The following is an 11,668-nucleotide window of genomic DNA, read 5'->3' on the forward strand; positions in this document are numbered from 1 at the left end:
TTGTCACAATACTAAAATATCAAACTTGATTTCAATATTGCCAGTGGCGTGTTTGCACTGGAGCTGGTCGAGGGAATCCCACTCCACATGAAAGATCAACTGTCAACTATTACAACAATGACAAGAATCACAAATAGTGGTTCCCAGTTGCCTGGAACGCAGCATAAGAAATAGGATTGATAACCCTAACTTTCTTTTTTTTAGACAGACTGTATCACCACCAAATAATAGTACTTTCTTTATGTTTCCATGTAGTCTTACACCACTACCTTGTAGTAATGCTCGAGCAGGATGCGGATGACGCCCTCCACGCTCTCGGCCTCTACAGAGCGCCGAGCGAACTGCAGCAGGTACTGGAGCGCGTCTGTGGAGCAGGCCGCCTTGCAGAGGTCTATGTGCAAAGACGCAGACTTGCTCGGTTTGGACAGACGTAGCTTCTTCGCCGGTGCCTCCTCATGACTGATCTGTGCGGATGGAAAAGGAACAATCACATTCTGCTCAGGCTGAAAGATTGAACTCAACAGAGTCCAAATTTAAAATGGTCGCCATAATTGAAACAAACAAAACAATTTTTTCTACCAATTTTTCCACCATAAAAACTCACGCGACTGTCACATTGTGCCCGGTCACAAATAAACCAGTTATAATTTTTATCAGTTGTCTACGAGAAATAGATTGTCTTTTATGAATTTTAAAAAATCAAATTTAGAGAGGGCGCGAGAGAGCATTTTAATAGGTAGCACTACATTTGCACAACTGTTTTTTTGTTTATTGGCGCTACTGAGCCGTCTTTAAATATTTTTTCACGTAATCTTCACTCGAATTAAAACTCAGAGTTCTAATACCACTCACGAGAGTGAGAGTGAGAGTGAGAGTGAGAGTGAGAGTGAGAGTGAGAGTGAGAGTGAGAGAGTGTACATACATACATACATACATATTGGAATAATACTTTTGGAATAAGTAAATAATAAGTATATATTATATACTTGTAGCACTCTTGTAGTACTTGTATTACACTCTGGTTACCATTATCTTTCTGAAGGTGTCAATGGTGTAAATCGAACACATTTGATGTTTTTCCTGACATAGCTCGAATAGAGGTCGGGGTCAGTAGATTTTTAATTTAGCCTTATGTTTAACCAAAGGAGATTTTAAGATGCTAAGTACTAAACATTATGGTGAAGTGCATTTAACAGACTGACCCTGAACCAGTATTATCAGGTTGTTCCATGGCTTTTTGTCTACTATTTTTCTTACAACGTTTTAGTTTAGTTTGAGTGGATTTTGAGGTAACGGTTGTTTTTCTGTTGTCAAATGCTCTGCGTAAGAATATGGTCACGTGTTCTCATCCTGGAGGAATTGAAAACACAAAACAAAATAGGACTAGCGTCGTTAGCGTGGTTAGCATGGTTAGCTCCAGGTTCTTCCACTAGAGTTCCTGGAAACAAGAGGCTCCAAAACACCCCACAGAGAGCACACGTATAAGAAGAAAGTGATACACAAAGTGGTAAATCCGCTGCTTACTTGTACAACTTTGGTGAACTCCTCATAAACCCGCTTTTTCAGATGTGCTGCCATCTTCAGTAAACGCAGATCCGTTTAATACGTATTCAAGTTTGTCCGTTGTCGTTCTCCGTAGACCATATTTCCTCCACTGCGCACATATTATCTGGATCTCCCCTGGTGGCCACTCCACTGGTACTGCAGCCAAAGAAGTCGCACGGCCCAGAAAGCTTTTTTCCCTAGAGCGCAATGTAACTTAAAACTGCTCGTGTTCGGCTGACAGGGACGTAGAGCTTTCAGAAATGTCGGATACAGCGACAATTCTTAGCTATTTTAGGTCATTGACTTTTTCAATTTTAAGATTCTTCAGTTGTCTTTAAAACGTATTTTAAGCTGTTAGCTTCGGCTACGCTCTGGCGCGCCGCGCTAGCCCAGCTCGTGCGCTGATTAGTCAGAATGGTGACCGTCTAGACCAATCAGCGCGTGTAGGTGATGTAAACAGGCCGAGATGCCATGAACGAGCTGCAGGAGTAAAACTATGTATCTATAGGCTTAATATAACTAATGACCACCACGGATCTGAGGGCCGTGGATCTGAGGGCCGTGGGTCTGGGGGCCGTGGGTCTGGGGGCCGTGGATCTGGGGGCCGTGGGTCTGGGGGGCGTGGGTCTGAGGGCCGTGGATCTGAGGGTCGTGGATCTGGGGGCCGTGGGTCTGAGGGCCGTGGATCTGAGGGTTGTGGATCTGGGGGCCGTGGGTCTGAGGGCCGTGGATCTGAGGGTCGTGGATCTGGGGGCCGTGGGTCTGGGGGCCGTGGATCTGGGGGCCGTGGGTCTGGGGGCCGTGGGTCTGGGGGCCGTGGGTCTGGGGGCCGTGGGTCTGAGGGCCGTGGATCTGAGGGTCGTGGATCTGGGGGCCGTGGGTCTGAGGGTCGTGGATCTGGGGGCCGTGGGTCTGGGGGCCGTGGATCTGGGGGCCGTGGGTCTGGGGGCCGTGGGTCTGGGTCTGGGGGCCGTGGATCTGGGGGCCGTGGGTCTGAGGGCCGTGGATCTGAGGGTCGTGGATCTGGGGGCCGTGGGTCTGAGGGTCGTGGATCTGGGGGCCGTGGGTCTGAGGGTCGTGGATCTGGGGGCCGTGGGTCTGAGGGTCGTGGATCTGGGGGCCGTGGGTCTCAGAAGCGATGTCTTGAAATGTTTGTCTGAAAAACTGAAAGAACGTGAGAAATGCTACAGAAAGAAAGCGAGGAAATGGAATGTTTTGCCAGGTCTAAAATAATGATGTTACGTTTCGTGTCCATCAGTGTTTTATATGTGTGACACTCACAAGCAGCATAAATACTGAGTTATTAATACGTTTCAGTTTTATGCAGCTAAAATCTGGAAAAGTCTTTGCTGAAGATGTGAGACCGGCCTTTACTCTGACAATGTTCAAATCCAAGCTAAAAACGCTTTTGTTTAGTTGTGCATGGGACTGAAGGGCTTTTCTTTGCGCTCTATGTCTTAAAACTGTTTTGTGATTTCTGTCATTTCTTTGTGATTTTAATGCATTTTTCCTGCTGTGAAGCACTTTGAATGTATGAAATGTGCTCTAGAAATAAACTTGCAGCATGATTGTGATAGATAAACATGTAAAAAAGTTTGCAAACTAGACATTTTTCATGGTTTTATATTTTATTTGGGATAAACCACAAAACACTGGTAAATACACATACAAAATGTACAGTTTAGCACGATGTATACGATATAATAATTAAATTAAGGTATAAAACAAAATTGTATTAATAATCAAATCTGATGTATTGTAAAGTAAAGAAGCAGCAGCTTCAGACCATGAGCTGGACTTTAAGGTGAAGCTCACATTTTAATAGATCCATGTTCAACCTGACTGATGAGTGGCAGCTGCTCTCTCCTCACCTCTGCTCTCTCCTCACCTCTGCTCTCTCCTCACCTCTGCTCTCTCCTCACCTCGCGCTCTCTCCTCACCTCGCGCTCTCTCCTCACCTCGCGTTCTCTCCTCACCTCGCGTTCTCTCCTCACCTCTGCTCTCTCCTCACCTCGTGCTCTCTCCTCACCTCTGCTCTCTCCTCACCTCTGCTCTCTCCTCACCTCGCGCTCTCTCCTCACCTCGCGCTCTCTCCTCACCTCGCGTTCTCTCCTCACCTCGCGTTCTCTCCTCACCTCTGCTCTCTCCTCACCTCGTGCTCTCTCCTCACCTCTGCTCTCTCCTCACCTCTGCTCTCTCCTCACCTCTGCTCCCTCCTCACCTCTGCTCTCTCCTCACCTCTGCTCTCTCCTCACCTCGCGCTCTCTCCTCACCTCGCGTTCTCTCCTCACCTCGCGTTCTCTCCTCACCTCTGCTCTCTCCTCACCTCGTGCTCTCTCCTCACCTCTGCTCTCTCCTCACCTCTGCTCTCTCCTCACCTCGTGTTCTCTCCTCACCTCTGCTCTCTCCTCACCTCGTGTTCTCTCCTCACCTCGCGCTCTCTCCTCACCTCTGCTCTCTCCTCACATCGTGCTCTCTCCTCACCTTGTGCTCTCTCCTCACCTCTGCTCTCTCTTCACCTCGTGCTCTCTCCTCACCTCTGCTCTCTCCTCACCTCTGCTCTCTCCTCACCTCTGCTCTCTCCTCACCTTGTGTTCTCTCCTCACCTCGCGCTCTCTCCTCACCTCGTGCTCTCTCCTCACCTCGCACTCTCTTCTCACCTCGCGCTCTCTCCTCACCTCGCGCTCTCTCCTCACCTCGCGCTCTCTCCTCACCTCGTGCTCTCTCCTCACCTCGTGTTATCTCCTCATCTCGCGCTCTCTCCTCACCTCGTGCATTTCTCTCCTCACCTAGCGCTCTCTCCTCACCTCTGCTCTCTCCTCACCTCGTGCTCTCTCCTCACCTCGCGCTCTCTCCTCACCTCTGCTCTCTCCTCACCTCGTGCTCTCTCCTCACCTCTGCTCTCTCCTCACCTCGCGCTCTCTCCTCACCTCTGCTCTCTCCTCACCTCGCGCTCTCCTCACCTGGCGCTCCTCTCTCCTCACCTTGTGCTCTCTCCTCACCTCGTGCTCTCTCTCCTCACCTCGCGCTCTCTCCTCACCTCGTGCTCACCTCGCGCTCTCTCCTCACCTCGCGCTCTCTCCTCACCTCTCGGTCTCTCCTCACCTCTGCTCTCTCCTCACATCGTGCTCTCTCCTCACCTCGTGCTCTCTCCTCACCTCTGCTCTCTCTTCACCTCGTGCTCTCTCCTCACCTCGCGCTCTCTCCTCACCTCGCGCTCTCTCCTCACCTCTGCTCTCTCCTCACCTCGTGCTCTCTCCTCACCTCGTGCTCTCTCCTCACCTCTGCTCACTCCTCACCTCGTGCTCTCTCCTCACCCCGTCCTCAACTCGTGCTCTCTCCTCACCTCGCGCTCTCTCCTCACCTCGCGCTCCCTCCTCACCTCGTCCTCTCTCCTCACCATGTGCTCTCTCCTCACCTCTGCTCTCTCCTCACCTCGCGCTCTCTCCTCATCTCGCGCTCTCTCCTCAACTCGTGCTCTCTCCTCACCTCGTGTTCTCTCCTCACCTCTGCTCTCTCCTCACCTCGTGCTCTCTCCTCACCTCGCGCTCTCTCCTCACCTCGTGCTCTCTCCTCACCTCTGCTCTCTCCTCACCTCGCGCTCTCTCCTCACCTCGCGCTCTCTCCTCACCTCTGCTCTCTCCTCACCTCGTGCTCTCTCCTCACCTCTGCTCTCTCCTCACCTCGCGCTCTCTCCTCACCTCTGCTCTCTCCTCACCTAGCGCTCTCCTCACCTCGCGCTCCTCTCTCCTCACCTTGTGCTCTCTCCTCACCTCGTGCTCTCTCTCCTCACCTCGCGCTCTCTCCTCACCTCGTGCTCACCTCGCGCTCTCTCCTCACCTCGCGCTCTCCCCTCACCTCGCGCTCTCTCCTCACCTCTGCTCTCTCCTCACCTCGTGCTCTCTCCTCACCTCTGCTCACTCCTCACTCCTCACCTCGTGCTCTCTCCTCACCCCGTCCTCAACTCGTGCTCTCTCCTCACCTCGCGCTCTCTCCTCACCTCGCGCTCCCTCCTCACCTCGTCCTCTCTCCTCACCATGTGCTCTCTCCTCACCTCTGCTCACTCCTCACCTCGTGCTCTCTTCTCACCTCTGCTCTCTCCTCACCTCGCGCTCTCTCCTCACCTCTGCTCTCTCCTCACCTCGTGCTCTCTCCTCACCTCGCGCTCTCTCCTCACCTCGTGCTCTCTCCTCACCTCGTGTTCTCTCCTCATCTTGCGCTCTCTCCTCACCTCGTGCTCTCTCCTCACCTCGTGCTCACCTCGCGCTCTCTCCTCACCTCGCGCTCTCTCCTCACCTCTGCTCTCTCCTCACCTCTGCTCTCTCCTCACCTCGTGCTCTCTCCTCACCTCGCGCTCTCTCCTCACCTCGCACTCTCTCCTCACCTCGCGCTCTCTCCTCAACTCGTGCTCTCTCCTCACCTCGCGCTCCTCTCTCCTCACCTCGTCCTCTCTCCTCACCCCGTCCTCACCTCGTGCTCTCTCCTCACCCCGTCCTCAACTCGTGCTCTCCCCTCACCTCGCCCTCTCTCCTCACCTCGCGCTCCCTCCTCACCTCGCCCTCTCTCCTCACCTCTCGCTCACTCCTCACCTTGTGCACTCTCCTCACCTCGCGCTCTCTCTTCACCTCGCGCTCTCTCCTCACCTCGCGCTCTCTCCTCACCTTAGGCTCTCTCCTCACCTCGTTCTCTCTCCTCACCTCGTGCTCTCTCCTCACCTCGCTCTCTCCTCACCTTGCGCTCCTCTCTCCTCACCTTGTGCTCTCCCCTCACCTCGTGCTCTCTCCTCACCTCGTACTCTCTCCTCACCTTGTGCTCTCTCCTCACCTCGCTCTCTCCTCACCTTGCGCTCCTCTCTCCTCACCTTGTGCTCTCTCCTCACCTCGTGCCCTCACCTCGTGCTCTCTCTCACCTCGCGCTCTCTCCTCACCTCACGCTCTCTCCTTACCTCGCGCTCACTCCTCACCTCGTGCTCTCTCCTCACCTCTGCTCACTCCTCACCTCGTGCTCTCTCCTCACCTCTGCTCTCTCCTCACCTCGTGCTCTCTCCTCACCTCGTGCTCTCTCCTCACCTTGTGCTCTCTCTCCTCACCTCGTGCTCTCTTCTCACCTCGTGCTCTCTTCTCACCTCTGCTCTCTCCTCACCTCGTGCTCTCTCCTCACCTCTGCTCTCTCCTCACCTCGCGCTCTCTCCTCACCTCGCGCTCTCTCCTCACCTCTGCTCTCTCCTCACCTCGTGCTCTCTCCTCACCTCTGCTCTCTCCTCACCTCGCTCTCTCTCCTCACCTCTGTTCTCTCCTCACCTAGCGCTCTCCTCACCTCGCGCTCCTCTCTCCTCACCTTGTGCTCTCTCCTCACCTCGTGCTCTCTCTCCTCACCTCGCGCTCTCTCCTCACCTCGTGCTCACCTCGCGCTCTCTCCTCACCTCGCGCTCTCTCCTCACCTTGCGCTCTCTTCTCACCTCTGCTCTCTCCTCACCTCGTGCTCTCTCCTCACCTCTGCTCACTCCTCTCTCCTCACCTTGTGCTCTCTCCTCACCTCGTGCTCTCTCTCCTCACCTCGCGCTCTCCCCTCACCCCGTCCTCAACTCGTGCTCTCTCCTCACCTCGCGCTCTCTCCTCACCTCGCGCTCCCTCCTCACCTCGTCCTCTCTCCTCACCATGTGCTCTCTCCTCACCTCTGCTCACTCCTCACCTCGTGCTCTCTCCTCACCTCTGCTCTCTCCTCACCTCGCGCTCTCTCCTTACCTCTGCTCTCTCCTCTCCTCGCACTCTCTCCTCACCTCGTGCTCTCTCCTCACCTCGCGCTCTCTCCTCACCTCGTGCTCTCTCCTCACCTCGTGTTCTCTCCTCATCTCGCGCTCTCTCCTCACCTCGTGCTCTCTCCTCACCTCGTGCTCTCTCCTCACCTGGCGCTCTCTCCTCACCTCTGCTCTCTCCTCACCTGGTGCTCTCTCCTCACCTCGTGCTCTCTCCTCACCTCGCGCTCTCTCCTCACCTCTGCTCTCTCCTCACCTCGTGCTCTCTCCACACCTCTGCTCTCTCCTCACCTCGCGCTCTCTCCTCACCTCTGCTCTCTCCTCACCTCGCGCTCTCCTCACCTCGCGCTCCTCTCTCCTCACCTTGTGCTCTCTCCTCACCTCGTGCTCTCTCTCCTCACCTCGCGTTCTCTCCTCACCTCGTGCTCACCTCGCGCTCTCTCCTCACCTCGCGCTCTCTCCTCACCTCGCGCTCTCTCCTCACCTCTGCTCTCTCCTCACCTCTGCTCTCTCCTCACCTCGCGCTCTCTCCTCACCTCGCGTTCTCTCCTCACCTCGCGTTCTCTCCTCACCTCTGCTCTCTCCTCACCTCATGCTCTCTCCTCACCTCTGCTCTCTCCTCACCTCTGCTCTCTCCTCACCTCGTGTTCTCTCCTCACCTCGCGCTCTCTCCTCACCTCTGCTCTCTCCTCACATCGTGCTCTCTCCTCACCTCATGCTCTCCCCTCACCTCTGCTCTCTCCTCACCTCGTGCTCTCTCCTCACCTCGCACTCTCTCCTCACCTCGCGCTCTCTCCTCACCTCGCGCTCTCTCCTCACCTCGCGCTCTCTCCTCACCTCGTGCTCTCTCCTCACCTCGTGTTTTCTCCTCATCTCGCGCTCTCTCCTCACCTCGTGCTCTCTCCTCACCTCGTGCTCTCTCCTCACCTCGTGCTCTCTCCTCACCTGGCGCTCTCTCCTCACCTCTGCTCTCTCCTCACCTTGTGCTCTCTCCTCACCTCGTGTTCTCTCCTCACCTCGCGCTCTCTCCTCACCTCTGCTCTCTCCTCACCTCGTGCTCTCTCCTCACCTCTGCTCTCTCCTCACCTCGCGCTCTCTCCTCACCTCTGGTCTCTCCTCACCTCGCGCTCTCCTCACCTTGCGCTCTCCTCACCTTGTGCTCTCTCCTCACCTCGTGCTCTCTCTCCTCACCTCGCGCTCTCTCCTCACCTCGTGCTCACCTCGCGCTTTCTCCTCACCTCGCGCTCTCTCCTCACCTCGTGCTCTCTCCTCACCTCGTGCTCTCTCCTCACCTGGTGCTCTCTCCTCACCTCGTGCTCTCTCCTCACCTCTGCTCACTCCTCACTCCTCACCTCGTGCTCTCTCCTCACCCCGTCCTCAACTCGTGCTCTCTCCTCACCTCGCGCTCACTCCTCACCTCGCGCTCCCTCCTCACCTCGTCCTCTCTCCTCACCATGTGCTCTCTCCTCACCTCTGCTCTCTCCTCACCTCTGCTCTCTCCTCAACTCGCACTCTCTCCTCACCTCGAGCTCTCTCCTCACCTCGCGCTCTCTCCTCACCATGTGCTCTTTCCTCACCTCTGCTCTCTCCTCAACTCGCACTCTCTCCTCACCTCGCGCTCTCTCCTCACCTCGTGCTCACCTCGCGCTCTCTCCTCACCTCGCGCTCTCTCCTCACCTCTGCTCTCTCCTCACCTCGCGCTCTCCTCACCTGGCGCTCCTCTCTCCTCACCTTGTGCTCTCTCCTCACCTCGTGCTCTCTCTCCTCACCTCGCGCTCTCTCCTCACCTCGTGCTCACCTCGCGCTCTCTCCTCACCTCGCGCTCTCTCCTCACCTCTCGGTCTCTCCTCACCTCTGCTCTCTCCTCACATCGTGCTCTCTCCTCACCTCGTGCTCTCTCCTCACCTCTGCTCTCTCTTCACCTCGTGCTCTCTCCTCACCTCGCGCTCTCTCCTCACCTCGCGCTCTCTCCTCACCTCTGCTCTCTCCTCACCTCGTGCTCTCTCCTCACCTCGTGCTCTCTCCTCACCTCTGCTCACTCCTCACCTCGTGCTCTCTCCTCACCCCGTCCTCAACTCGTGCTCTCTCCTCACCTCGCGCTCTCTCCTCACCTCGCGCTCCCTCCTCACCTCGTCCTCTCTCCTCACCATGTGCTCTCTCCTCACCTCTGCTCTCTCCTCACCTCGCGCTCTCTCCTCATCTCGCGCTCTCTCCTCAACTCGTGCTCTCTCCTCACCTCGTGTTCTCTCCTCACCTCTGCTCTCTCCTCACCTCGTGCTCTCTCCTCACCTCGCGCTCTCTCCTCACCTCGTGCTCTCTCCTCACCTCTGCTCTCTCCTCACCTCGCGCTCTCTCCTCACCTCGCGCTCTCTCCTCACCTCTGCTCTCTCCTCACCTCGTGCTCTCTCCTCACCTCTGCTCTCTCCTCACCTCGCGCTCTCTCCTCACCTCTGCTCTCTCCTCACCTAGCGCTCTCCTCACCTCGCGCTCCTCTCTCCTCACCTTGTGCTCTCTCCTCACCTCGTGCTCTCTCTCCTCACCTCGCGCTCTCTCCTCACCTCGTGCTCACCTCGCGCTCTCTCCTCACCTCGCGCTCTCCCCTCACCTCGCGCTCTCTCCTCACCTCTGCTCTCTCCTCACCTCGTGCTCTCTCCTCACCTCTGCTCACTCCTCACTCCTCACCTCGTGCTCTCTCCTCACCCCGTCCTCAACTCGTGCTCTCTCCTCACCTCGTGCTCTCTCCTCACCCCGTCCTCAACTCGTGCTCTCTCCTCACCTCGCGCTCTCTCCTCACCTCGCGCTCCCTCCTCACCTCGTCCTCTCTCCTCACCATGTGCTCTCTCCTCACCTCTGCTCACTCCTCACCTCGTGCTCTCTTCTCACCTCTGCTCTCTCCTCACCTCGCGCTCTCTCCTCACCTCTGCTCTCTCCTCACCTCGTGCTCTCTCCTCACCTCGCGCTCTCTCCTCACCTCGTGCTCTCTCCTCACCTCGTGTTCTCTCCTCATCTTGCGCTCTCTCCTCACCTCGTGCTCTCTCCTCACCTCGTGCTCACCTCGCGCTCTCTCCTCACCTCGCGCTCTCTCCTCACCTCTGCTCTCTCCTCACCTCTGCTCTCTCCTCACCTCGTGCTCTCTCCTCACCTCGCGCTCTCTCCTCACCTCGCACTCTCTCCTCACCTCGCGCTCTCTCCTCAACTCGTGCTCTCTCCTCACCTCGCGCTCCTCTCTCCTCACCTCGTCCTCTCTCCTCACCCCGTCCTCACCTCGTGCTCTCTCCTCACCCCGTCCTCAACTCGTGCTCTCCCCTCACCTCGCCCTCTCTCCTCACCTCGCGCTCCCTCCTCACCTCGCCCTCTCTCCTCACCTCTCGCTCACTCCTCACCTCGTGCACTCTCCTCACCTCGCGCTCTCTCTTCACCTCGCGCTCTCTCCTCACCTCGCGCTCTCTCCTCACCTTAGGCTCTCTCCTCACCTCGTTCTCTCTCCTCACCTCGTGCTCTCTCCTCACCTCGCTCTCTCCTCACCTTGCGCTCCTCTCTCCTCACCTTGTGCTCTCCCCTCACCTCGTGCTCTCTCCTCACCTCGTACTCTCTCCTCACCTCGTGCTCTCTCCTCACCTCGCTCTCTCCTCACCTTGCGCTCCTCTCTCCTCACCTTGTGCTCTCTCCTCACCTCGTGCCCTCACCTCGTGCTCTCTCTCACCTCGCGCTCTCTCCTCACCTCACGCTCTCTCCTTACCTCGCGCTCACTCCTCACCTCGTGCTCTCTCCTCACCTCTGCTCACTCCTCACCTCGTGCTCTCTCCTCACCTCTGCTCTCTCCTCACCTCGTGCTCTCTCCTCACCTCGTGCTCTCTCCTCACCTTGTGCTCTCTCTCCTCACCTCGTGCTCTCTTCTCACCTCGTGCTCTCTTCTCACCTCTGCTCTCTCCTCACCTCGTGCTCTCTCCTCACCTCTGCTCTCTCCTCACCTCGCGCTCTCTCCTCACCTCGCGCTCTCTCCTCACCTCTGCTCTCTCCTCACCTCGTGCTCTCTCCTCACCTCTGCTCTCTCCTCACCTCGCTCTCTCTCCTCACCTCTGTTCTCTCCTCACCTAGCGCTCTCCTCACCTCGCGCTCCTCTCTCCTCACCTTGTGCTCTCTCCTCACCTCGTGCTCTCTCTCCTCACCTCGCGCTCTCTCCTCACCTCGTGCTCACCTCGCGCTCTCTCCTCACCTCGCGCTCTCTCCTCACCTTGCGCTCTCTTCTCACCTCTGCTCTCTCCTCACCTCGTGCTCTCTCCTCACCTCTGCTCACTCCTCTCTCCTCACCTTGTGCTCTCTCCTCACCTCGTGCTCTCTCTCCTCACCTCGCGCTCTCCCCTCACC

The 11,668-nt window shown here is 56.8% G+C and overlaps 1 protein-coding gene across 2 annotated transcripts in view; it reads right to left on the minus strand.

Annotated features, from left to right (window-relative positions):
* Window positions 1-1,641, minus strand: part of ints4 (integrator complex subunit 4) — a 34,243-nt gene extending 32,602 nt beyond the window's left edge. For both annotated transcript variants that reach the window (XM_072460144.1, XM_072460133.1), the window contains exons 1-2: window positions 1,525-1,641; window positions 270-464 (exon numbers count right to left, since the gene is read on the minus strand). In XM_072460144.1, the coding sequence (XP_072316245.1) occupies window positions 270-464; window positions 1,525-1,578 (249 nt within the window). In that variant the 5' untranslated portion in view covers window positions 1,579-1,641. The remainder of the gene's footprint in view (window positions 1-269; window positions 465-1,524) is intronic.
* Between the last annotated feature and the right edge of the window lie 10,027 nt (window positions 1,642-11,668).

This window comes from Eucyclogobius newberryi, unplaced genomic scaffold (genome assembly GCF_026437365.1).
Source record: "Eucyclogobius newberryi isolate DKJ021-1_F unplaced genomic scaffold, fEucNew1.0.hap1 SCAF_10, whole genome shotgun sequence".
Lineage (NCBI taxonomy): Eukaryota > Metazoa > Chordata > Actinopteri > Gobiiformes > Gobiidae > Eucyclogobius > Eucyclogobius newberryi.